This window comes from Thunnus thynnus, chromosome 22, assembly GCF_963924715.1.
Source record: "Thunnus thynnus chromosome 22, fThuThy2.1, whole genome shotgun sequence".
Taxonomy (NCBI): Eukaryota; Metazoa; Chordata; class Actinopteri; order Scombriformes; family Scombridae; genus Thunnus; species Thunnus thynnus.
In genome coordinates, this window is record NC_089538.1 from 9322872 (window position 1) to 9349191 (window position 26320).

Consider the following 26320-nt stretch of genomic DNA (forward strand, 5'->3'; position numbering starts at 1 on the left):
CCACTCATAGAGAGCTCCATCGGGGGCTCTGAGGCCCTGCTTCTCAGCTGGGGACGGAAAAACACCATTACTGTGCTCGTTTTGCACTGGAGCGCGGTGGATGTCAACTGTTTGTTGATTTTATATTTAACCAAAGGATGGCACGAGTTCAAACTATCATACAGTATTCAGCTGTGGAGCGAGATTGTGTTTCCACATTTAATCATAGAAATGGTTTATTGGCAATAATTAAATTCAAAAGTATGTAGTAACTGCAAACACTTTATGTTGATTTAATAGACAAATTAAGTGGATCCTGCATAATAATGCAATCTGGGGAAAATTTGGTTGATTAACTATCAACAGAAAATGAATCAGCAACTATTTTAATTATTAATACATTTGAATTAATTTTAAAATTTACTGGTTTCAGGTTCTCTCATGTTAATAATTGCTGTTGTTGCTAGTCTTCTATGATGTTAAACCTAATATTTTCCATTTTGGACAGAACAAGCATTATAAATAACTTTTTTATTTTTTTTTTATGGACCAAAAGATTAGTCTCTAGGTAACTGATATAGAGAAAATAGTTGTTAGTTGTGGCCCAATGGCTAAAAATCATGACCAAATAATATGATAAATTAATCAGGATTATCATGAGTCACAACATAACCTGATGTAAGTGCTATTTAACCAGAAAAGCCAAAAAAACAAAAACAAAAAAAAAACAGCTGCAATAGTCAACCGTTGAGCAGGAATTATACACAACAGCATTATAAAACAAGTGACTAACGTATAGATGACAGAGTTTATTGGATGTAATGGCTATATGCTGGAAATTGTTCATATATTCATATATTATTTCTGTCGGGGATAAAAACATGATGGAAATTATTCAACTTCTCCTGCCTCAGCTGATTAAACTCTTATGAGTAATTATTATGAGGCAGTGGCTTTCAGGAACATTATGATAATACATTTTGAAAACAGGTGGTTGCAAAGCACTTATGATAAGTTGGACTGACACCTTGTAGCTGTGCAAACTAGGCAGCTGAAAACAAATTACTTCACACCTATAGCCTGCAGTTATTTTGGAGAGGTGCTTTGTACACAGCAAGCGTCTGTGTTGTCATAATACTGATGCATTACCAAAACACTGACTTCTCGAAACTTGATGAATGAACAATTATTTTAATTACTTTGTTGATCTCCGCGTCGGGTTCAAGAGAGAGTGCAAGAAACTGGGCTCTCTCAGATTTCCTGACAGCCTCTGTAATGACTAATCAATACATTTTAACCTGATTAAGACCATAGCAGACCTTCACTAAGCAGAAGAGGGAGACACTGAAAATGCAGTATTTAGACGAGCTATACAATGGCATCTCAGCGTAAAAAAAAAAAAAAAGCCATGTGACAAAGAGAAAAGTAGCTTCTGATCCATATAACATGACCGGCCAAAGTCTCCCAGTGATATTGTTGAATCTCTTCAAAACCCATACTTGTCATATCTATTTTTCATTAGCCTTCAAGTTGCTGGAGACTGTAGAGGGATGATCTCTTGAAATATTCATTACAAAAGCACCCATGACATGATGTGACTCTCTTTTAACGGTCAACCCCATTTTAAGAGTAAAGTGTAGCCGTAACACAACTGGTTAGTTCTGTACTTACTGAGTACTAGAAATGGTTGCAGTAATGATTTTGTTCAATTTAAAAGGCAACAATTTTCCATTTCAAATGTCCCAGGCTAAATCTAAGAGAGCAATGAAGTGGAACTATACTTGCGAGCTTAGAGCTCAGGCTCGCCTTTAATATAATGTATAGTCAATTATTCCAGTCATGGTCGTTTGAACACTGCAGCGTTGCCTTCCCTCCTTTCTCAACAAAATCTTGATGCTTAATGGTCACTGATGATCTAATCATTTCAACCGGTTGAGCCCTAGCAACTAAGCCTGAATAAAATTACTCAACAATTCCCTCCTGTGCTTGTGCACAACTGTGATCACCGCACATGCCTGGTGTGATACACTGGAGCTGGAGAGAATAATGGTTGCAACTAGCGCTGGATCAAACCCAGCCAGCACAAATAAACACATTCTGTCATGTTATTTCTTAGTAAAGGCTCGTGTCTCCTAACGTCAGAAAAACTTAGATTGACACACACACACACAAAAAAAAAAGGGGCCCATATTCTCAAACAGAAAACAGGTTTAATCCTGCAACTCAAGTGGGGGAACATGCTTGATTCAAAGTCAACATGAGATGTCAACTGACATGAAACTGGGCAGGCAACATTGCTCCTACTCCGTGTTCAAGAGGTAGGTCGACTCGATTATGATCTTTATTGCATTCTTATGGTAGACTGCAAAGGTGGAATGTCAGACCTGTAAACACAGAAGGCAGGAAGAACCACCCCATATGGCATGAACACTACAAGCACAGCATGAACACCCCCAAATGTGAGATTACAAAACACACAGGCGACATCAAGTATTATGCAATGTTGAAAAAAAAAAAAAAAAAGAGGAGCCTTGGTTAAAAACTATGCTTGGTGGTGCATGCAAAATGAGGGAAAATCGCCCTTGGGTTGAATGCAATGGTTGTGCAATATCTGCATGCATACTGTAAAACAGTGCATGGTGTATATGAATCAAAATGATCATGCATCTGTCTGTCACACTGCTGGATGTATTCGTTGCTATTGATCACAGTGTATAGAGACAAGCGACTATAAGACGCCTCACAGGCACGATTTGACACATTTCGAGCTAAATTTTTTGCTCTGGTCTACAAACTGGAGTTACCCTCACTTCCTAGTTTACTGCTGCTGTCATAGCTCGGCTAACACCCTTCTTCCTCCATAGCCAGCAAACAATTTTCGACATTTGCTGCTGCTGCTGCTACGACCGTGAATTCTTCAAGTCTGCTAGTCTGAGAGAGAGAGAGAGAGAGAGGGAGAGAGAGAGGGAGAGGGAGAGAGGGAGAGAGAGAGAGAGAGAGAGGGAGAGAGAGAGAGAGAGAGAGAGAGAGAGAGGGAGCCGTGGTGTGGCGTGAAAAATGACACTTACATTTCACCACCCTGTCCGTCGTAGATAACTTCGGTTCATCATTCGGCTTGTTTTCGGACATTTCCAGTGTGATATAATATTGAGATATAGCAGAAATGAGACTGAAAACGGTCCCTGCGTTGCTCTTGCCGAACAACTCTTGAGTCTACCCGAGAAAAGAGACCGCAGTGATCTCACTCGGTCCTATCAGCGGCCAAAAATACTTGCAACAGGGTTACAATTTCACTGCTGGTGCTGTAGGAGCTGCTCTGTCTGATTTACTGTTACTCTGTATCAAGTTGTCTGAGCGCAGTGTGCAGTCAAACGTGCTAACCCCGCAGGAACCGCCCCCCGGCTCCTCCTATTGGTGGAAAGCGGAGCGGCAGGCTGCCACTCTGTCTGCACACTCACTTTTATCAAAGGGCTGTTTTCTGTGTCAATCTGACCTGGTATGAATAACTGGTCATAAACATATAATAAAACTGTGGCTGCGCATGCACAATAAAGAAGTTAATTAACAGGTATAAAACAAATACACATCTTGCCCAATATGTGTTCTCAAATGTATTCAGATCATAGATTACATTTAGCACATAAAATGAGCTGTACACATGTGTTTGGTTTGGTTGATTGAAAATGTATTTGTATCCAGGGAATATATATATCTAGATATGAAAGCCCTTTTCTGCCAGGAAATGTAGAAAAAATAAATAAATAAATAGAAAGATAAAAGTAAAAATGCTCAAAATCATGAGATAAAACGTTTAAGTTATGAGATAGTAAATCAAAATTATATAATAATAGTCATCAATCAGATGTAACCTTCTTATCTTAAATTTTGACCTTGTAAGATAAAATATGACTCATCATGAGCATTTATATTTTCATAACAACAAACTTTTATCTTTTTTTTCCTATAACTGGCAGAAAGGGACAGCTGCTCAATAAATAATCTGATCTGCATTATTTAATTTTCCTCATGTTTCATTCAGTAAGAATAACAATAACAGTATCTTTAAAAAAAATCCATATTTCCATTATTAATTTATTTGCTCTGGATATTCATAATTCCCTGAAGATGAATCCTGATAGTTTTAGTGACGCCCCTGACCTTCCATTATGGTCACTTTCATCCGTTGCCAAGTGTCAACATTGCACACATGATATCTCACTATTTAGAGGACAGATTCCATCAGGCTTGCAGACAACATTCATGCTCCCACAGAGATAAACCATTTTGACTTTAATGCTCCATGTTTATTCCTCTAGCACCACCCTCTGAACAAGATGTGCAGTTTCACTCTTGTCTTGTTTACACTGGTGATAATACTGTTATATCTCAGCGAGGTCAGGTTTTATTTACCTCTATGTCACTACTTATCGAGAAGTAGCTTATTATCTGGTATAGAGGATGTGGTCTGTTCACCTGAAAACTCACTTCAGATCCAGGATTTCATGTCCTGTCTGTATGATAAGATCATAGTAGTCATACAGAAAATGTGCATGAGTAAAAGTGTCTCTGCATGCATGGAAACAGCATGATCTGTCACTGGTGAGTCACATGGCACCAGCGATTTGCATGATGCAGACCTCGGCTTTCACCTGCTCATTTTCTCAACACTTGTGCATTTCAGTCACCCCAATGCTGCTCAAAGGAAATAAGTGGTGGCAAGCTGCTATAAGTGTGACACTGCTGGGGTATGACTCGGATGTTTGGCAGGTGGGGGTAGTTAATGAAGCCCTGAGTTTTACAATTCTCTCAACGAGGGACTATGTGTGTGTGAATAGTAGGTCAGAACATCCCTCCGTCTCTTTATCTCTGCATGTAGTGAAGACATTCACACCGTGTTGTCTGTTGTCTTTTGTATTTGTTATTTGCTGTTTTAGGTTTACAGAGACTTAGACATATTCAAATTTCTGTTATGGAGTCATGAAATAGGAAGTATGGCTTATATTTACTGTTTCTGTGTATTTAGAAGAGTATGTTTTCACTGTGGTTTTGGTCATTTGCATTTTACAAAACATCTAAAGTTAATACAATGACAGACTGTAAAAGTTGGTGCTGTGCGTGTTTAATGTGCAACACAACCAATAAACCATATTTTCCTTTTTTCAAACTTATTAACATAGATTTACAAAATTAGAATCACTCAAAAATTCTTGACCTTTTTCGTCTTACTATCCCTCCCTATTCAGAGAATAAGCATATAGAGGCAATAGACACTGGCTTTTTATAACTTCAACTTCAAAATTTATGACTATGGATTTATAACTCTGCGTATCAGGTTTGGTATAGAAGTGTCACTTGGTATCATGTTGACAGAGAAACTAAACTTGGATGACATACTTTCGTTGTCCAAACCACAAAGAGAGTTTTTGGAATATTCCATGACATTAAAATTGCATGATGTACATTAAATTTAACCGATACACTATACACAATTGTTGTCATTAGACAAGCACTGAAAGAAAGTTGTTTTTTTTTAAAAGGCAAAACCCCATATCCAAGCTCTTTCCCCTGTCAGCAAGAGCAGATACATGCTTTATATTCACTGTTTTAAAAAAAAAAAAAAAGGTCACATTTCTTTGTGCACTTTGGTGTAGCAGGAAACTCCCTCTTATCTGGGCTCCTCCTGACAATAGCAGCGCTGTTTTCCATGTCACTGTGAAGCAAGACCTGCAGACAAACAGCACTGTCGCCATGAGCCATACAGGTAAGCCGTCCCTTTGCATTATTTATTCATTCTTTCATTATTACATAGATTTTTCTTTGGAAGTGCTTTCAGATATGAGTCTTGTTCATTTGTGGTTGTTGCACTGCTCACAGTGACACTCTGGAGTTTGAGATTTTAAAAACAGGGTAACTTGTAGCTGTATCACTTGGTTGGCACACTTTTCATGTGTCAAATTCATATATTTTGCCTGTTTTTGTATATTTCAAGGCATTTCACTGCACCCTTTACAAAAAAAACACAAAAAGTTACAACTTTATATGCTACCCTGACAGTGACAGCAGAATCATTTTTTCACTTTGTGGACCAGTTGCAAAAGTCTGGAAACTCTTTTGCTATAATTATATGTTATGCAGCCCAACTATGTTTAGGTAGATTAATAATGACAAGGGAAATATGATGTTTTCCTAAAAAATACTGAATAGTGAAATTACAGAAATGTATTGTTGACTTTCTGGGCATTTTTGAGCAGAGTATGTTTTTCTTTTTGTAGCTGAGGAGCTGTTAATCATTTATGAGACGGAGGCAGAGCAGTGGGCAACCTACCTACAGTCAGTCTTCACTGGACCCATCTCAAAGGATGGGATCTGCTGCTATGACATCGCTACAGTATCCAGCAGGCGGGACGACTTCCTGAGGCTGGCCGGGTATGCCTGCAAGCTCCTGATCCTTTCCAAAGGCATGCTGGAGGGTCTATGCCAGATGCAACGCTTCTTCCTGGCCCGCGTGTTGAGTCCTGCAGCTCATGTGGTGGTGCTGCTGTGTGGGGTGGAAAGTCTGACCCCGCTGCTGGAACTGGTGCCTCTGAACGACGACGAGTGTCTGCAGATCTCCAGTGAACAAGATGCTCATGAATACCTGTCTACTGTCACTGATATAGTGAGAAAAGGTATGGCACCGGCTCAGAAATGTTTTTTAATTTGAATTTTCTGGGGACCCCTAAAGACCACCTGTTGATTACATTTTATAATTGGAGTTGGATGACAGTGACTGGCCAATATCTGTTTTTTTTTTTTTTACAAAGTAATGTATCAGTCTCTATTTAACACCATGAACAAAACATGAGAATAAAACAGACAATTTAGACACAGTGTGCATCCCAGTCTTGCAAACCCAGAACACAATCATTCTCTTCAACATGTCTCTCAGGAGAAATTTGGCCCTGCTGTTCCCCTGCCATAGAGTAAATGCAAGAGCAAAAGAATGCTCATTATTTGTGAGAATGCCTGAGCAGCAGCTTGGAAACCTGTTTACTGATTTTGTTTTTTTCCCTGAGAATTATGTGTGCTAAAGATTGACATTCTATATTTTTTTAGCAACAGCTGCAGAGACATCTCCGGTGAAACTGTGCGAATATCAAGCATGTCCTCATCTGCACTGCCAATTATCCTCTGCCGCCTTCCCTGTTTTTCCTAATTGCACTATTTGTATAAAATCATAATGCGGAGGAGGGGGCTTGTATTTATACAGGTGTGTGTGCAGGAGGAACATCTGATGCAAATAGCCAGTCTTTCCTCTTTGGCCGCCACTGATTACTCATCGCAAGCCATGCAAATTCAAGTGCACTCTGCATCACTTCATTGCACTGATACAGTGAAGTGGTTCAGGCCAGGATCCCACGAACAGTTATATTTTAACCCAGAAGTACCTTTCATTTTCATACAAGACAGTGCTGTTTGTTAGTTGCTAGTAAATGCGACACAGCAAACATGTAGGTGTTGGACGTGGAGTTTTAGTGTACAGCCTAGGTGAAGTCTAATACATTTCTATTTCTATTTGAATCAACAAAGTCAGTAGTCTTCATCCTCTGGAGACCGACCATGCATGTCTATACAAAATTTTATGGCGATGCATCCAATAGTTTCCTGTGCATAATTCAGTATGTAGTTCAATGTCCCATCTTTTATAGGTGCTTCAGCCGCAGCAGCAAATGTCAATCCCTTGACACGTAAATCATCAGGATCAGAGCAAAAGCCGGAACAAATGCAGTCAACTGGAGCCCAGGGTGTCAGATCCAGCATTGTGGTTGTTCCTTCCAGAGTTCCCTGTGGGGTGGGACACACTCATCTTTTCAGTAATAAGTCATTTCTTTTTTTTTTTCATAAAGCATCCTGTTTACTCTACTGTCTTTTTGGCAGAGATCTGAGGAGGTTTTCATTCTTTTGAAAAATTATACAACTGGCAACGAGTCTGAGGTTGAGTTCGCTGGTGAGAATCAGATGTTAAGAGTGAAGCCTGTCCGCTGGAATGACCAGATCCTCTGTGTCAATGCACCAGGTGAGCAAAAATAATAAATGTTGACTGATTTAAGAAAAAAAATAATAAAATGAAATCGAAGTTGGCCCTGTCCACACAGTTTCTGTATCTTTTCTGTTGTAGATTTTCCAGCTGGGAATGTAAGCATGACTGTGTATAATGATGGAGTGCCTCTGGGCAAGGCACAGTTGCAGTACTACAGCAACATGGAGGAAATCACGTGCCTTCTGTCGAGGGTGGCAGACCCTGTAGACTTCATGTGTCAGGTAGAGCCATTAAAAGTGTGTTTCTGTCACAAAATATCCACATTTTAGTTGTATCTCATCTGTATCTCAACGGGACCTATTATGCTTTTCCTTATTTTCAGTCCTTTATATAATGTTATAATGTCAGATGTTCATTAAACGTGGCCAAATGTCAAATAATGAGGTAAACATATGTAGAAGTAATCCCTGTGAGCAAAAAGCATTGGCTTCAGACTGCTCTGAATGCTCGGTTTCCAACAGTTTTTTCTACTTTCAGCCTGAGCTGACTTCAACTCATGATGGATTTCTTTATATGGTCATCTGCTCCACTCACAGTGCACAAGTGCACTGCTCCGCTTTTCTAAAATTATGGCATTTTTACATTGTAGTAGTCACGCTCAGCCATGACTCCATTACACAGCACTGCAAAGTAAAATAAGTAGTTTACCTGTTGGAGGTGTGCTGGTCATCTGCGGCTCTTCATCAAACACCATCATCACTGTGGCTGTTTCTTCTTGTACTATTCCTTCCTGCGTTATTTCTAACCGATCCGCTCCAAATATCTCCATATCTTGTTGTGTCGCCCGTTTTTTAGCGCCGTTAACAAAGCTCTGTAACTTAAGCTCAGAAGCCTTAAGTTTCTGCTTAAGCTCTGACTCTCAGTAACTTAACATGACTCTGATACGTGCTGCCCTTCGGCAGGCTTCAGGAAAGCTTGCCAACCAGAACAGAGTGGGCTCATCGGGAGGGGGGCCTTAAAGAGACAGGAGCTAAGACTGCCTGTTAGAGACAGACGCTGAACTGAAGGGCTGCATAAAGGGCCAATATAAGATGAATAAGTAGTAAATAATTTTTTGAACTATGAATCATATAATATAGAGCTGGAAATAAGCATAATACGTCCCCTTTAATGAATTGAAGGGGAAATCCATATATGCATAAAGGTCAGTTGATAATCACAGGGAGTGCTATTTGTCAAATCTTGCCTCTCAAACTGGGCACATGGAGTTTGAATGACATAGATATTTACTAAAAAGGTGCGAATGATTGCATTATGATAAATGTAGGATCATAGGTGTTTGGAGTTTGACCCTGTTGCTTTGTTTTTTCCTGCTTCTTGACAAAATCTCACAATTTTATGAAAGTCCAGTACGAAACACTGGAGTACCAGTTTAATAATGGGGTTTTATTATACTATTTTGTAGGAAATCAAAATGAGATCAAAGACATATAATTACATATTTAAAGAGGGGCTCCAGTTATTTAGTATTGCTCTCCCATAAAGTTGGGGGAAATTGAAGCAGCAGGAGATGACATATCATTACATTTAATTCCTAGAATAATCTTTCCCTAAACCTAACCAAGCGGTTACCTAAACCAAACCTAATCAGACCTTAACCACAGCGTTATCACATTCCCTCCAAATTATGTTGCCCTGCCAGTTACTGGTGATAAGGGGGCCAGATGAAAATGCTCTTTTGTGTTGAGTACACATGGTCAAACCACTTATTTGGTCATTTAATTTGGAGGACTTATTGGTCAAGCTCCAAAAACACATGATGCTACATTTCCCATAATGTAACTCAATAGCATCTTTAATGAAACCCCACCTTCTTTCTAAATGCATCCATGTCTTTCAAAACCTAAAACTTGAGTTTGTAATGCAGGTTTTCTGTTGAAATTTTTTAGTTTCAATTGCAAAAATAACCCTGATGACATCATTAGGGTTATACACCTTTCAAAGACAACAAAGCTACAAAGATGTAGATTAATGTTTCTTAACTCTGTTCATTCGATGGAGAATAAAAACAAAGCAGTACATCACATTATGAATTTATTTATAGAGAATGGACAGTAAGTATATTTCGAACTTTGAGCTCCCAACACTTGCAAATATATTCAAATAACTCTAGTCAATCATTGATTTAGTAATGTAGGAAATCCATTTGAATGCTGTGCTGTTCTCTCTCTCTCCTCAATAAAAGTAACTCTTCTGAGGCACTTTGAATGTGTTATGTTACTTAGTGACTCATCGTTATGTAACTCAGTTATAGAAATTAGCCAATTGCCGCTCCAAAACTCTGCTTATAATCGATCCACTTCAAGCCATTAGAAAGATGTGGAAAAACAGAAGATAAATTGAATCAACATATTTCTGCTGATGTTTATGTGTGCCACTATTTACCGTCTCCTCTGTGGAAATAAAGAGACGGCAGGTTTCAGCCTTCTTTCAGACATGAACACTTGATTTAATTAGTTCTCTTTTGCTGAGGAGGCAAACCTGAGCAATGCCAAAAGAGGAATTTGCCAAGAGAGTTTCAAACTGAAACTCTGGACTGGCAAGACTGGACTCTTTTGTGTGGCACTGGTAACAATTGCCCATCATACACATACACACGCCTCCTCAACTTAAACTCAATTTGGCCTCTTTATTGTGCTTCTATATACTTCACTTTATAATCCAAACACTCCCACTGTTTTTGTTCATCAAATTCAAAGTTTAGTTAGTAATTTGCTTGTGTTGGTGCTAAAAAAAAAGGTTTCTAATTTCTCTTTTGCAGCCACGCCTCGACAAATTATCTCAAATTAGGTTTGCTTCTGTGTCTGGATTGCAGGCGTTTCAGGTGTCCTCTGTGGACAGGTTGGATCAGAAGTTGTCCTCCATGCTGTTGGAGGGAATGCCCACTGGAGGCTTTCGGGGACTCCAGTGTGAAAACACACCTGAAAGAGGTACAGCGTTATACTGTAGGAATGCTTACTCTGAACTTTACATTGAAAAGCATCTGCTGAGTAATCTTTCTGTAAACCATAAGGGAAAACCCAAATCTGGTGCAACTTTAATTAAATTTTACTTGGACTTTTGCCAATGCATAAGCAAAGATACCATCTAAAACTATTTGCTGACTGTGGTTTTAATCTAAAATCACTTGTACTGGACAGGAAATCTATAAATGTTGCATTGCAGTATAAATGGACACAAGGAATAACAGTACAGTCCCTAATTATCTGAAAAACATTGCTATAAATATCACATGTTGTAACAGGTGAACATTAATGTAAATGATGCAGACACGCCTTGTTTTAAATATAAGACATCAGCAGTATTTATGCTAATGTCTCACTATAACAGAATATCCATTTTATTCACTCTCTCCCTCTGAGCATGTGTTTATGCAATGATGTGGATTAAACATACAGCTCACAGTTGGAATGCGTTCTTGTAGCAAGATGCATATTATCCACCATGAAAAAAACCTTCCATTATTTCTTGGCTCATTATGTGGCAGATTGATGGCTTCATCAGCTACTGAGATTGATCCTTAACTCTGCTAAAAAGGGCACAGGGAAGTGTTTCCATGACAAACAGGTCAATATGTGCCTCTGAGCTGCCTTTCTTCGACTCTCCTGGATGTGTTATATTGCCCACATTGCATCCGGTCAACTTCAAGATGTCACCTGCGAGAGGAAGTAATATAATTGGTGTAATCTAAGAATATTATGTGTACAAATAAGCAGCCGACCATTCAGGTTCAAATGGAATTGTTAGTGCTGTCAATTTTGAAATATCCCTTTTCCCGCCTAATCAAAACTGGCAAATATCCACAGCAGAGCTCCACCATGCAGATATACCGTCACTCCTCCACTTTGCTGCCCAGTATGGATTCAAAAGTGTCTCCAGCCTGCTCCTGCAGTGTCCAGGTGCTGAGCGAGCGCTGCACACAGCCAATCGCCACGGACAGACTCCCACCGAGATTGCCAAGAGTCACGGCCACACAGAGCTCCATGTCTTACTGAAGGAAACACTGGTAACTACTTCCTCATTATCTATTTGCAGCTCTCACCCTAGCTACAGTATCTGTTTTGAAGCCGTTCATATCTTGTAGTTGATTTTCACCTTGCTCCAGTTGTAATTCACCTTTAGAATATATTGCTTTAGCTTTATTGACACTCCATACAATGAAGACATTTTTCAAAATGCCAATATCTGATGACAGCTTTTCATGTCCGGTGATTTGTGAGCTAATTAAAACTACCCGAAGACATTATTAGTCCATCAAGAGCTGGCAGAGTGTAATGTCAACTAAATGGAATTCAGTTTCCTTCCTGACAGCTAAGGAAAACAATACAATACACCTTCGCACTTGAGATCTCACAGCCAAGAGATGCAGTGCTGCACTCAAGAATGCTTTTACTAAGGCCAATGTTGTGTGGATTGAGTAGTCCTTTATCAATAATGAACAGAATGGAGAGAATAGAAAGGTGGAAAGCAGAGAGAGTGACCTGTGTGTCAGGGGCAACCTCATTCTCTCCAGACCAGTGTCTTTACATCCAGCTCGTGGCACAGAGAGTGGATAGATGGTAACCCGCTTCCTCTCATCCTGAATGAGTTTGGCCCGCGAGGTTCCTAATGGAACACTCCCACAGAGACTAGAAAGGCTGTGTTTGTTCATGCATGCACAATGGCTCTGAGCGCAGGTCGTCTGCATACATTCAGACAATTAATGCAGCCACTGATGTTGAGATTTTCTTGCATAATGGGTGCCATTTTCTCATGTTAATATGGAGAGGCTCTTCCTGTTCAACCTCCAATTTCGCGGCGAAGGTACAGTAACACAAGAGCCTTGCCACTCACTCGCTAATGAGTGGCAATCCAAATGTAATAGATCCTTCGTATGCATGCACATCCCTTTATTTGATAAAGCTGGAGGGTACTAGCATCATAATGTTCTTTCCAATGCTAATTTCATTAGGCAGTGAGGACATTATCATTAAAAAAAGACAAGACGTGGTACAGCCAAAATGGCAGGCTGGAAAACACCACGTCCTTTCTGGTGCATCCTGCAAATATTTAATGGAAAAATATTATCTAATATTACAGATTCACACATTGCATGAAACATTTTCACTTGAGCACAATTGCTGTTAATTAAAAAAAGAGATACTTATAGTATTTTAGATCCTTCTTGTATGCATTTGTGATTGACTCGGATTATGCAAAAAAGTCAAGTTAGGCATAGATGACACTGTGTAAGTGTTTAGAAACGTTTCTGCTGTCACTGTTCCTCACCAGTGTTTCAAAAGATATTTAGTTTTTGACGAGTGTTTCATCTCTTGTACATGACAGCGGTGGTTGTGTTGTTCTGCTGTTTAGGCCTAGGGGTTGTTGCTTATGTCACCTCGCATCTTACTCTGTGTATCTCAAGTATGATATGAACTACTTTATGTACTGATGGAAATTGTAAAATTTGGTTGGTTAATGCACATTACAGAACAACAACAACAAAAACTTACTTACTGACTGTGGTACATCAGGCCATGCAAATAGTCTCAGTTCTTTCTGGTTGACTACTTTCTTTCTAAGAAATAAGCCCTGTATTGACAGTAAGTGTTTTTCAAGGTGACACTGACGGTGGTGGAGGAAGCATTTAGATCTATACTTGAAGATGCTACAATGGATATTTTTGTATTAACACAAGGTCAAACAATTATGTGTAAGAGAAAAAGGGTTGCTTGTAGTGACCAACACACAGAGAATTATTACACAACTGTGCAGTTCCGTGCAACTCAGCAGAGCGTTTCTGCATCTTTCAGCTCGCTGTTTTGGTTTTCCAGTTGACTTTTCTATTTTGGTTCAGTCTCACTTCAGACAGCTGTTTTCAGAGAAAATAGCCCAAAAACCCAACTGTATGCTACATGCCCAGCAGCAAACGTCAGACAGACAAAGTCAGCAACTAGCTGAACATAGTGGAGCATTTACCAGCTACGAAGCCCAGAGATTTTCCCTCAGGAGTTATTGTCGAACAATACAGAGCTAAAAGGAGAGTGAATATTGGATTTGTATTCATCAGGTGGACAGAAACACAACTCAAATACTAATGCTACTGTTTGTCTGTAAGCAACAGTTTGCTACAGTAGCAAATTCAACTTAAAAGTGATAAAATGTCAATGTTGTGTTTATAGCTTTTTTCTTCCATTCTCAATTACAAGTAAATGTTGTGCATTCAAAGTGTTACTTACAGTAACTAAAAGCACAAAAGTTCATACAGCAAAATGTACTTCAGTGTGAAAATAGAAGGTCTCACTATGCAGAATGGTCCTTTCAAAGTGTTATATTATTATACATGCATGATATTATTAGATTATCATCACTGATGCTTTACATAAGCAGCATTTAAGTGTTGTAGAAGGTCAAGGCGGTGTACGTTTCAACTACTTTATATACTGTCAAGTAGCAATGCATCATATTTTGTAAATTGATCATATGTTTTGGATATAGATTCTTATTCTGCAGAGTAACTAAAAACTAGAGTATTGTCGTCATATAAATGTAGAGAGGCAGAAGTATAAAGTAGCATAAAATGGAAATGCTCAAATAAAATACAAGTACCTCAAAATTGCTATTGAGTAAATGTTCTTAGTTACTTTCCACCTCTGGATAGTGATTCTGGAGAGAGATGCTGCTGTTGAATTTCTTAAATATCATTTTTCAATGGTGTGAGTACCCCAAACAGGCTAAGTGAGAAAATGTAATTTGGGTGAACTGATCCTTTAAAGCTTTTATCAGCTGTTGAATTCCTAATGTGTTACATCAATTTGTAACAGACAGCAGCATGACGCTCATCCATTCACATGAAAATCACGTCTTTTATCTCTCGTCTTCCCTTATAATACTAACAACTTTTAACTTTCTCTGACGCCTCAGATCAACCTATGGAGAATTCCCCCTCAAGGGAAATTTAGACACTCCAACAGCTGTTGCAAATGTATTTACCCCCCTTAGCAACACTGCTAATTGAGAGTGACTGCAGATGGAGCAAGGTTTGTTCAGATTGCTCTGGTGAGTCAAAGTGCTCGCTGTGAGCCTGCAGTGAGTCAACGGAGCTGACTGGGGAGCAGCGGAGTCAAACAGAGGTCTCCCCACAGGGACTTCAACAAGCCTATAGATTTAACACACCAGACAGATTTGACATGCACAAGCAACTGACAATTCTTTGTGGTTTTCTTGGAAGGTAATTAAAACTCAAGCTGACAGCTACAGTAAAAACAACACATATTGTGCTTGCGTGGCGTATTATAGTTAGTGTGTATAGGCGGCATCACTGCGGGGTGGGGTTTTGCTCTTGCTCCTTTTTTTGCACAGCAGTTTCATTAACTCATCGGCAGTGTTTCCCCCTCCTCCAATTAATCAACCCATGATGCATCAGTGATTTGGGCGTCAGTGTAGCAGCGCTCTGTCAATAAATCCAAGATGGATAGGTCCCCTGCTTCATACACAAGCTGAATCACTCACAGGGCATGCGTCAGATCCACTAGTCTGCCCTGGCACCACACTTCTTTGTTAATTAGCTGTGAACTGCTCCAGAGGGGAAAGCTAAATTATTCAAGGAGAGCATAACTAGAATACAAACATAGAAAATGTTCCACTGTTCTACGATGTTTATGTCTTCAGACTGCAATATTGTGCTCGCTCGTGGTAATTACCGATACAAACACACATTGTCCTTATTTGTTAATTCTGGGTCACAAATTTGGCTGAGTTTCACCTGGCAATTAAATGGACTCTGCACTCCTACCAAGATTTCACTGTGTACTCTCAGATGTAGAACAGAGCTCGGTAAATACAAATTAGCTTGCAACTGTAAGGCCCTCCAAACACTACAAAGAGCTATTTGTGTTGCGTGCTGTGTTGGTGTACATTGTATTCCTATCCAAATGCAGGAAAGCCAAATTAGGTGACACCTACACTCTAATCCAGGGATTTTTTGGTCCCACTGACTTGTTTTGCATATATGTTCCAGAGATTTGAATGTTTCGGTTGTCTTCAGGCTGAAAAACAAATGATTTGTATCCCTCAGGTTATATGTGTAATGCAGGATTGCTGAAAAATTTTACATTTAACCAACCACTGTTATTTGGACAAGACTGAAATATCTCAACTGCTGTTGGATGAATTTCCATTAAATTTTGGATAGACATTCACAGTCCCCAGAGGATGAAACCTACTGATTTTGGTGATTCTGTGACTTTACTTCAAGTGCCACGAGCAGTTCAAAATTTTAATGTGACCAATACTTTAGTTTATGACTAAACACCTGCAAAACTAATGGCATTAGTGCTAATTAGCAAATGTTAGCATGCTGAACATAGATAAGCAACATGGTAAACATGATACCTGCTAAACAGCAGCATGTTAGCATTGACATCAAGAGCATGTTAGCATGCAGACTTCAGATTCTAGCTCAAAGCACTGCTGTATCTGTGTAGTATAGCCTCACAGAGCTGCTAGCATGGCCGTAGACTCTTGATCTCATCAAAATAGCTGACTGTAATACATGTTTTGTTTCATTTTGAAAGAACTCTATGAAGACAACACTGAATAAATATAGTTTTACAGAAGTGTGAAATGTTCCTTTGCCTGCTGAGCTAACAACTTCTTATTTTCCCCTGCCAAAAGATAAGTTTGACAGATTTTGTCTGCACGGCACTGAAGTTATGGGTTCAGTGTTACACTGCAATCTGCCATGCATCAAACAGCCTTATCCTGGAGCTACTATGTCAAAAGACAGCAAGTATGCTGGTAGTGAGAACCAAGACTAGCCAGCTGGTGAACTGACCACTTCAGCAGCTGAAAACAGATTTACACTCCTTATCATATGCTAAATTCAATTGAGACGTGTCCTCCCTCTAACAAAATCATGCCTGCTGTTTTGTCTGAAGCACTGCTGCTTGGATTGCGGCGGTGAAACTGAATTTCTCTGGAATGCCTGGGGTTCCTGCAGTTTCAGACATCTGTAAAATGATTTAGCGTTCGCGGTTAGTAAATAAATATCTCTCCCCTATCCAGAAATTACCTCTGAAAATACCACACTGTGCTTAAGCACTGCATCTTACTATTATAATTCAATGTTCAAGCTGCAGTGGTAATTAACCCATCCTGTTGGGCCAGTTATCAACCTCTACTGTTAAGTAATGAATTCAAGGCAGACTATAAGTAATTTGCAGTACTAGGAACAGTGTAATATTGTAATTGAGTCATGAGTGGCTGTGTTGCTTGGAAACTGCACACAGAAAGTGGTGGGTTATATCAAGGATATCTTGATCAAAGTGAGCTGTATCTCGTATATTCTGTGAAGATTTATATTATTGACTGGGATTTTTGTTATTGAATACAGAATATATCTTCTTAGATTGACAAAGGATTCAAATGTAATCCTCAGGCATTATCATGTGTATTATGATAGCGTCATTTGTTGCCATAATCTGTTTGGATGCCAAACCTACAATAGAGCACAACAGCTGTTTTCACACACACTAAAACACAGTTTATTTGATTTAAAATACACAGAAGTCCATGCAGATTTGAGAAAGTCTTAACACTGTCAAACAGTAATTTTTTGCTGTTCCTTTAGTTTTTTTCTCTGTCAAATTAAACACTCTTAAAATGAATGATGTAACTTTTCAGTTCTTCACATTTCTACCAAAAGTTGAAAATGGCAGTAAATCAATATCTGTATCTCAGTCTAATTACTGACGCAGTCAAAAATATCAAGCCAAGGGTCTTGAATTGCTCACTAAATGATATGTTTGGACTGGAAGGGGAAGATTGTCTGATTTCATAATTACCCTGATCATACCCCTGTCTGTCCCTCAGCATGCTATTAGCAAATAGGCCGACTCCGCAGCTCTGCTGTCAGATAGAAAGCTGCTTTCTTTTAGCCAGTAGGCAGGGTGCACACCTCTTTAATTCCTGTTATAGCCCTAAAATTGCTTTTCCACAGGTGATGTCCTAACAGATGCAGTGAGAAACCTCAATTAATAATCTGGACGTTTGCCACAACGTGAAAACACTGAATATTAAAGCACAGGGCATGGAGGCAGATATCAGCCTGTAAAGTGACAGAGTTTAGAAAGTGATTAGTGGATAGTCATCTTAGCTTCCATTTTTATGCCTTGGAAGTAGGACACAGGTGAGAAAATAAGATGACAGCCAAGGAGAGATTCACAGTCTTACCAAAACCAAGATCTGAGATGCATGAATACTGACACACAGAAATCCACTCTTTGATAGCGAAGCCTCACCATAACAGATTAAACATTGCTTTCCTTGAATTCTGAATTGCATCTATTGAGCAGCTTCTTTGTGATTTTGATGCTGCATAAATAGCATCTCTTCATGCTCTGTTGTTGCAGAATATGTTCAACTCAGATGAGGACAATGGTGATGCCAGTGTATACGAAATGATGTGCACCGCAGGTGAGTGAGGGACTGATGGGAAGTGGAAGGAGGACAAAGGGAAGCCGGTAATGGAATTGTTTTTTCCCCAGCATATCATTATGCTGGGTTGGTTGCTGTTCATTTCCGACCACTGAATATTTTCCTCTTGCTGATGGGAACACCATGTAGCGTTGCTTCCGATTAGCTGTGAAATGACAGTAGAGAAAACAGCATGCAGAACTTTTATCGTGGCACTCAAGCAACGCTGCAGTAAACACTTTCTGCATTAGGGAATCCTTCCACCTCAGACGCACAGAAGGAGCAAGACGGGGAGGAGGAAGAGGATCCCTATGCGCCGCTGGGGGTAAATGATGAATATGACACCATCCTGACCTCCAAAAAAGCAGTTGTTATTGCCAATCGCCCACCAGCACCCACACCTCGGCCTAAGACCAGCCAAACAAAGGAGGATCGAACCCCTTACATCGCCCAAGGTAACTTGTGATGACCCTTGTGTGGCATCCTTTGCCAACTTTTTCTTTGAAATCACAGATATGACAGAGCTGATTTGGTGTAAAAACAGCAGAGTTATGCACAGTATGCGAAAGGGAGTTTGGGATATCATGTGGGAGGGAGGAAGTGCCTGGAATGTGCATTGCCATTGTCAGTGGAGTGCTGCTGAACAGAGCAGAGAGGCTTTTTTTTTTTTTTTTTTGTGAAGCAGTTTGTTTTCATCCCATAAACCACAAAAACATGGTCATTCCCCCATTACAAAACAAACAAAAGCGAGAAGGAGAAAGACCCATTTGCCTGCATCAAGAGCCCACAGTTCCTAACTGTTCAATTTCAGAGGCGTGAATATTTCATGAAGATGAAACCTCCAAAAGTGACTGGTATTATTAAGGCTTATAAATCATTAAAATGGCCGAGACTTCTCCTTCTCAGTTTGCTAATGCAAACACGCACACATGCATCCACAATTAATTTGTTATTTCAAACAGACAATATTATACTCGATCCTCGCTAACCATTTCCTATGCATTCAAAACACACAAAAATGAATGTGATTGTGCAACAGGCACCCCCTCTCCATTATGCAGCTTTTTTATTGAGCTTGCTTATATCCAAGTGAGCCAACTTGCTGCCCAGTGGGACTTACAAAGCAAAAAAGAAATTGAGTGCACCAGTGAACTCACCCAATCCACTCTACTCTCTGCATCCCGACCATCTCCTCAGTAACAGAGAGGGAACTACTGGGCTGCCATCTGCAACCAATCTTGGCCAGACCAAGGCCAAGTCAGCCAGAATAAGTCATTACACATGTTTTCCATCGTCCTTGTCCCCAGAGCGCACGAGAGAAAGGAGAGGGATTTTGAGGTTTCCATCTATTGAGACAGTGGAGCTTCAAACCACACAAGGATCACATTTTGCTCCTCATTCCCGCTGCCGCAGTGAGAGATGTGAGAGGAGAGATGAGGCTTGGTGGAGGATTAGGCGAGGAGCCAGTTATTGGAGAACACTGCACAAGTGGAAATAATGAGGAGTTTTTCTTTTGTTAGCAGCAACGTCTCGAGCTCAATGAGACTGAAATGCTGAGATGTGAATGAAATTCTGTCCTGTAGGGAGGAATTACTGGGCATGTAAACTACAATACATACAGAGAGAGCATTGCATGCACTCTACGGCAAGGGAAAGTAATATCTACAGTCACGTGACAGCTCCACAGCAGCACTCCACTCCACAGTATCATTCTGAATTGAGCCATGAAGTGTATTTATGAAGAAGGCAGGAGAGAGCGGCTGTGTTTGAACATGAAGTGGGAAAGAGAGATGCTGTCATGGAAGGAGTAGGCAGAGGTGGGATTATTTTTCAGGGTGTGGATGTTGAATTTTAATCCAGTGTTGGTCACACAGCCGCAGCGCCACCGCCTCTGACAGCAAAACAGTGTAGCCTTTCATTCTGAGCGCTTACTACCAAACCAAAAGCATCATTCAGGATGTCTAATTCAATCCAGAACTGAATATGTGTGTCTCTCTCTAAGAAGAACCAAGATTAATGCTCTGGAACTGGATGCCCCCTATTGCACAGATATTTACTGTAGATTCCATTATATTGGTGTTTTCTGAAACATTAATAGGATTTTTTTTTTTTGCTACTGGCTTTTCACACTAAATCCACCCAGAGCTTAATGCATTTTAGCATATAGATTTAGCATATAGCACCATCTTGTGGAGGAATTGTTAAAATGCAGGTGTGAAAAACATTTTTAGAAATCTGCAGCAGCAGCTCTGGCTTGCAGCAGAGTTAAAATATTGATTTAATATGATATGCTTGCAGAAAAGTAGCTAGAGGCTAACTTTAACAGAATATACAATAGATAAAATTGAATACTATATTATCATAATAATGACTGTAAGTTCCTCTGTGTTCACAGTGTTCCAGAAGAAGAAGACACAACAGGGTGATGCTGATTTGTATTCACTTCCTACTAAACAAGGTGAGTGTCAGGTAATACAAGACTCAGTGGGAAAAGGGTTGATCAATTAATGTCACACTTAACTAATCCAGAGGTTTAGTATTGCAATACTATGAAGTTGGGGGATTAACAAGAGACAGACCAAAAATGGTCAAAGCAGCAGAGGCTGAGATATTCAGACTTTTAGTCTCTAATGTAGTTTAAGCTTCCAAAACAGTTGATAGTATCTTCCATTGTGATAGCATGGTGTTTGTCTTATAAGCCACCAGGACAAAAGGAGTTTGTCTTTGTCATTCAGACACTTGCAGTCATCTTTTTTTTTTTTTACTTAGAACAGCAGGAATTTTACTGTGTTGATTATTTCTGCTGATCACACTTTCATGATTTCCATTTGAAATGACCTGCTGGATGCTATTAATTAATTATGGCATACTTAGATAATTTGGTGTTTTGTTACAATAATTAAAACTGTAGTGATCACTGGAGGGAAATGTGTTACTGCAGCAATAATGGGCACACAAATGGTAAAAAAAAGCAATAAAATAATCAACTAGTACATTTAAACACAGTTTGGTGCCAAGATGATTAAAAAGATAAATAAAGGACTGCAAAAGACAGCAAGAAGCAGTGAACTGAGCACCCACAGAGATACAAAGCCATTTGTCTGCTTTGCTGTAGTGTTGGTGACACTGAGTGACAGGTCCATAGATCATCACAGTCACCCAGAAAATTACTTACCATCTTCATGACTCACTGACATTACAGATGTGCTGGGTAAAATCACATTACCAGCCAATCCTCTCTATGAATGCCATCTGGACTGAGTTTATACCCTGTCTTTTCTTGTTTCCTTCTTATTCAAAGCAGAAATGAACAGTTTAATTTATTATATTACATACGAACTGCAGCTTGTTAACTTGTCACCACATGTGTGATGATTATTTTGTGCTGGCTGGCAGTAAAAATGTATTTCTGTTGGTTTTTTTGCCAAATGTTCTGCTTGCTGGAAGCGGCAGATGTTTTCATTAAGTTGTTGTTCATTGCAGCACGACAGCGAGAAGACAGCGTCTCCTCTACCTATGACACCTTTGTGCCCAACAAGATAGACAGGCTTCAGCAGCTCATTGAGCTCCAGCAGAGAGTGAAGTCAGGCTCGCTCACTGTGGACGAGGCCCTGGAGCGCTTTAGCGACTGGCAGGGAGTTCAGAAGGGCATGGATGCCACCCAACAGGTAGCACTATCATACTATCTGACAGTCACACTAGACCCGACCCTAATAAAAACTATAACCATCTGTTGCTCATGCTATGCCAGTTTGCAATAGAAAGAAGAAAACTAAGAGCCATTTTCTTCAGTGTAAGGACAATGTGACAGTGTAAGGTTCTTCAGTTTGGAGGGAGATAGGTGAAGGGCTATTCACTGCAAATTCACAATAATGTGATTGCTTGTCATACCTTGTCTGCAAATCATGTGAGTGACACACACTTCTTTAGCATTACAAAAAGAGATAATGTGATTGCGGATTAGCAGATGTCAAAATTGACCAATCACCTGTCAACTCGTGTCTGTCTGTGTCTTTTGCCTTCCAATGACTCAAATGTTGATTTTACTATCGTAACTGATTGATTGATGGAGGCTTATGATTGACTTCAGATCAGACGCATTTTTGTCTCTGAATGGGAAAAAAAACACAAAACAAAAAACAGAAGTAGGTCACAGAAGCTTACATATTTGAAAAATAAAAGTTATTATTTGTAACAGTTTAATGTGAGGTTGATTTGTAAAACGTAGGCGGTGAGTGTTTGATAAATGTTGTTAGGACTAAAAAGGACGACACATACAGCAAGTTAAAAGAAGGTTTACTTGATCAATGTTAAAAGCAAAATTGAACTTAAAGTTTATATATACACTAAGGTGCTGATTAGGAGAAATGGGAGACAGGTGTGCAGGCAGGTGATGATGAGGTGATTAGGGAAGAGCTGGAAGGGGATTGAATGAGGACATGTTACAACAGACCAGTACGGGAAATGTCAGAAAAAGTTACAAAAATAAACTGCCTTTCACATAGAATACATTTTGACAAGCACAGGTGTAATTAATCAAATTAATGACGGCTTTTTTTATTTAGCTGCTTCAGTTTGAAGGTCCAGGTATATTGCATGCTGGCTCACTGTCACACTATCATGACTAACTGGGACACTTGAGTAGAACAGAGCCATCGTTAATGATATTAGTAACACCTGTGCTTTTCTTACTATGACGAGTTAAAATGTCTGCTGTGAAAATAGCCTATGCTGCTCAGTGTATACAACAGGTTTACCATGAAGAAGCAGTCTGATTTGAATTTTTTAAAAATATATATATTACACTATGGTCACAATAACCACATATATAAAGTGAGACTAGTGGAAGTATTCAGATACTTTCATTAAACATATCAATACAACTATCTAAATTACTCCATTGCAAGTGAAAGTCTTGCATTCCAAATTGTATTTAAATGTACTGAGATATTATCACCAAAATGTACTTTAAGTATCAAACATAAACATACTCATGCTGAAAAATGGGTGACAATACAAATCTGAGGGGCTTGGAGTAAATAATGGAGTAGGAAAGAAGGAAAAAAAAGTTCAGCTACACAAATTTGTATTGATATTTTTTTTTGGTGAAATATTGGATCATTTGACCTCTTTGGATGAGTTATTTAAATGAAACCATCTGATAAGTTTCGAAGGGAAATCCCTCTTTGTTGTAACTGCTAAGAGCTCTTCTGAAATGTGACAAGGGGCCCCATCTGACACTCCTTTTATGTACGGGGTCACAAGAGAAAAAACACTGATTTGATCTTTAACAATACAATAAATATTATAAGCTTATCACATGTTTGTTTTAATGCAAATTAACTATAGCTGACAGATAAATGTAGTGAAGTATAAATTACAATATTTCCCTCTGAGATGTAGTGGAGTGGAAGCAGAAAGTAATAATCAAGTAAAGTACCTCAGAATTGTATTTAAGGGCAGTACTTGGCTAAATGCACTTAGTTACATGTACTTTCCACCACTGGATGAGACCCATTAATCAGAGATGTTGGTCTGTTGTGGAGTTGTTTGGCAGCCAGGAGAGAAAATAACAAATGTCGAACTTTTTTTGTGTGTGTGAAAGGGAAGATATAACAAAACTGGAACTTTATTCATCATCATCTGTCAATGCTGCATATTTTGATATAATTTGCTGACAGTTTTCCAGTGGACCTCCATGAAGGCGCCATAGATTTATGACCCGACTGCAAAGCCTCAATCTTTTCCTTTTCTCAATCCGCAAACACATAACACAGATTATTAATGGAAATCTCATAATGTGTAAATACATTTTTTTTTTTGCTTTATGTCAGTGTAATATTAATGCACTGATCTTTGTCTCCGCAGGAGAAGTTGAGTCAGCTCAGAGCCAGTATCATCAACAACAGAGACGATGATGATAGTGTCTATGGTAAATATTCCTCCATCCCTGAATATGTAGGCTAAACTTTGCTGTCATCACAGAGAAACACCAGAGTTTCCCCAGAAATGTAAGACTTGATATGCATTACAGTTAAACTTACACTGAAACAAGTAGCTGACTTACAAATGACTGTATTAAACTGTATACTGTAAATGGCTTAGCAACTCTTCTCTCCCCTCTAGATAAAATCAACATCGTTCATCACATGCCAAGTGAGTCTTTAAAAACCTATCTCAGTGTGCGCAGAGAAAACCTGTATTTGCATGCCTGTGTAGTTTCTCCAGTCTCAGTTGCAGTGGTGGGGAATTAATCCTTGGGGAAGTGTTGTTTAATCAAATCCCCAGTGCTGTGTTTTGATCTAGTGAGTTTCACTTGCACTAAATGGGAGTCTTTTTTATTTCTTTTACTGAACAATTCTCTGTTCATCTGTGCATATTGGATAATTTCCCTCCAGATACTACAATGAGTGAGAGTCGAAGAGGAAGCCAAGCGGTGGAGTCTGATTTTTACAGCAAACCACTTAAAGGACATCATGTATGTAAGCTTGGCAGAACTGAGTGTGAATGTGTAAAATTTTCATGATACTGTGTATTATTGGAGTTGAAATAGACGTTAAGTTTAAGTCCAATGATAAATACCCCACTGACATGTTTTGCAGTCGAATTTCTTCTGGAAAGCTGAGAAACGATGAACAATTGGTTGGTATGAATCGACTTTTCTGCTGATTTCAACTTTATTTACTGATTTGTACAGTATATTTAATCGAGCTCATGACTTAAGTCACTTTTTCCATATTTGCAGGCTCGACCACTCAACAAGGACTCTGTTCTTCCACCAATCACATCACATTTATTGTTTAAATACACAAATCTGTGCTTTTATTTGTATATTATCTTAGTTTTGTATAATTTAGAGAAGTAAGAAAAGATATGACTGATTTTTTTATATATATATCATCCACTGCCTCTTCAGCTCTCTTAAGATATTACTGAAGTAAATTCAGATTTAAGGAAAGATATGATTAGATATAATGTGTAATATTACTTTTGAAAGTGAGTTTAAATGTTCAGTATGATTTTAATCTTAAATTTGTAAAAAATAAAATAAAAAAAGTCTCTCATGAAAGCTTTCCATGTCAAGAGCTACTTTGTTAATTTTGAAAATTAAACAACCAAAATAAAGACTAGTTCTTATTCTAGATTGAGCTCAATGTGACCATCTTTGCAATTAATGGAAATGATTGTTAATGAAGCTTTCACACAGCATAAAATTACAGTAAATCAAAAAGCTGTGATAGGTTTTCATGAGTCTGTATTCCAGAGAAAAGGAATTTCCCAGCAAGTCTTGGCCTGAAAAGCCCATTAACATCTTTGCCTCTAGAGGGCGCTGTATCTCTAGATATACCCAATACACTCTCTGTTTGAAGCAACCAAAGACATCTGGTGAGCATAGAAGCACCTGCTGACCTCCTGATGGCTTGGAGGCAATCTATGGAAAAAAAATGTATCCATACGTGTTTATGACTTTAAACGGGAAGTAAAAACACTTATGCAGCAGGTGTGAACATCAATGAGCTGCTTCTCGCCGTTCCCTACTTTGCCTGCTTGCAAAGAGGAAGCGTGTGTTTAATCTTGGTTTGCATCAGTCAGGACATGTCAGAATGAATCTATAAATGAGGCACAATTCAAATGAAATGGAAATTACATTTCTTTTACAAGAGCTCACCAGGATGAAAAGAAATGTCCGCAGAGTCAGGCGTCTGTGTGTGTGAAAAACAGCTTTACAATAATCCAGTAGATAAAGAAAATAAAAAGGCCTTTAAAAATCACATCCATCGAATTCCTGAATAATAAACATTTATT

At 39.1% G+C, this 26320-nt stretch overlaps 2 protein-coding genes and 1 long non-coding RNA gene across 8 annotated transcripts in view; 1 reads left to right on the forward strand and 2 right to left on the reverse strand.

The window, feature by feature from the left end:
• LOC137175080 (protein phosphatase 3 catalytic subunit alpha) overlaps positions 1–3314 on the reverse strand; it is a 74591-nt gene extending 71277 nt beyond the window's left edge. For 2 of the 4 annotated variants that reach the window (XM_067580739.1, XM_067580738.1), the window contains exon 1: positions 3048–3314. In XM_067580739.1, coding sequence (XP_067436840.1) covers positions 3048–3108 — 61 coding nt within the window. In that variant the 5' untranslated portion in view covers positions 3109–3314. The remainder of the gene's footprint in view (positions 1–3047) is intronic. The other 2 variants (XM_067580741.1, XM_067580740.1) reach the window with 2 other exon arrangements.
• On the forward strand, positions 881–25583 carry LOC137175079 (B-cell scaffold protein with ankyrin repeats-like). 3 transcript variants are annotated; one of them, XM_067580736.1, is made up of 17 exons: positions 881–2297; positions 5631–5740; positions 6252–6647; positions 7668–7810; positions 7897–8035; positions 8138–8280; positions 10875–10989; positions 11866–12065; positions 18451–18514; positions 18766–18969; positions 20910–20972; positions 21998–22182; positions 24383–24446; positions 24641–24670; positions 24913–24992; positions 25117–25160; positions 25260–25583. In XM_067580736.1, the coding sequence occupies exons 1-16, from the start codon at positions 2242–2244 to the stop codon at positions 25147–25149; spliced, it is 2025 nt and encodes a 674-aa protein (XP_067436837.1). In that variant the 5' UTR covers positions 881–2241; the 3' UTR covers positions 25150–25160; positions 25260–25583. The 3 variants fall into 3 exon arrangements, with proteins under 3 accessions (XP_067436837.1, XP_067436836.1, XP_067436838.1); XM_067580735.1 differs by having other exon boundaries at positions 894–2297; positions 25117–25156; XM_067580737.1 differs by having other exon boundaries at positions 894–2297; positions 11869–12065; positions 25117–25156.
• LOC137175081 (uncharacterized) lies at positions 7672–8910 on the reverse strand. The gene is made up of 2 exons (XR_010925560.1): positions 8708–8910; positions 7672–7803 (listed from the first exon to the last, which is right to left on the reverse strand). It is a non-coding gene; the product is annotated as an uncharacterized lncRNA (long non-coding RNA).
• Positions 25584–26320: the final 737 nt, after the last annotated feature.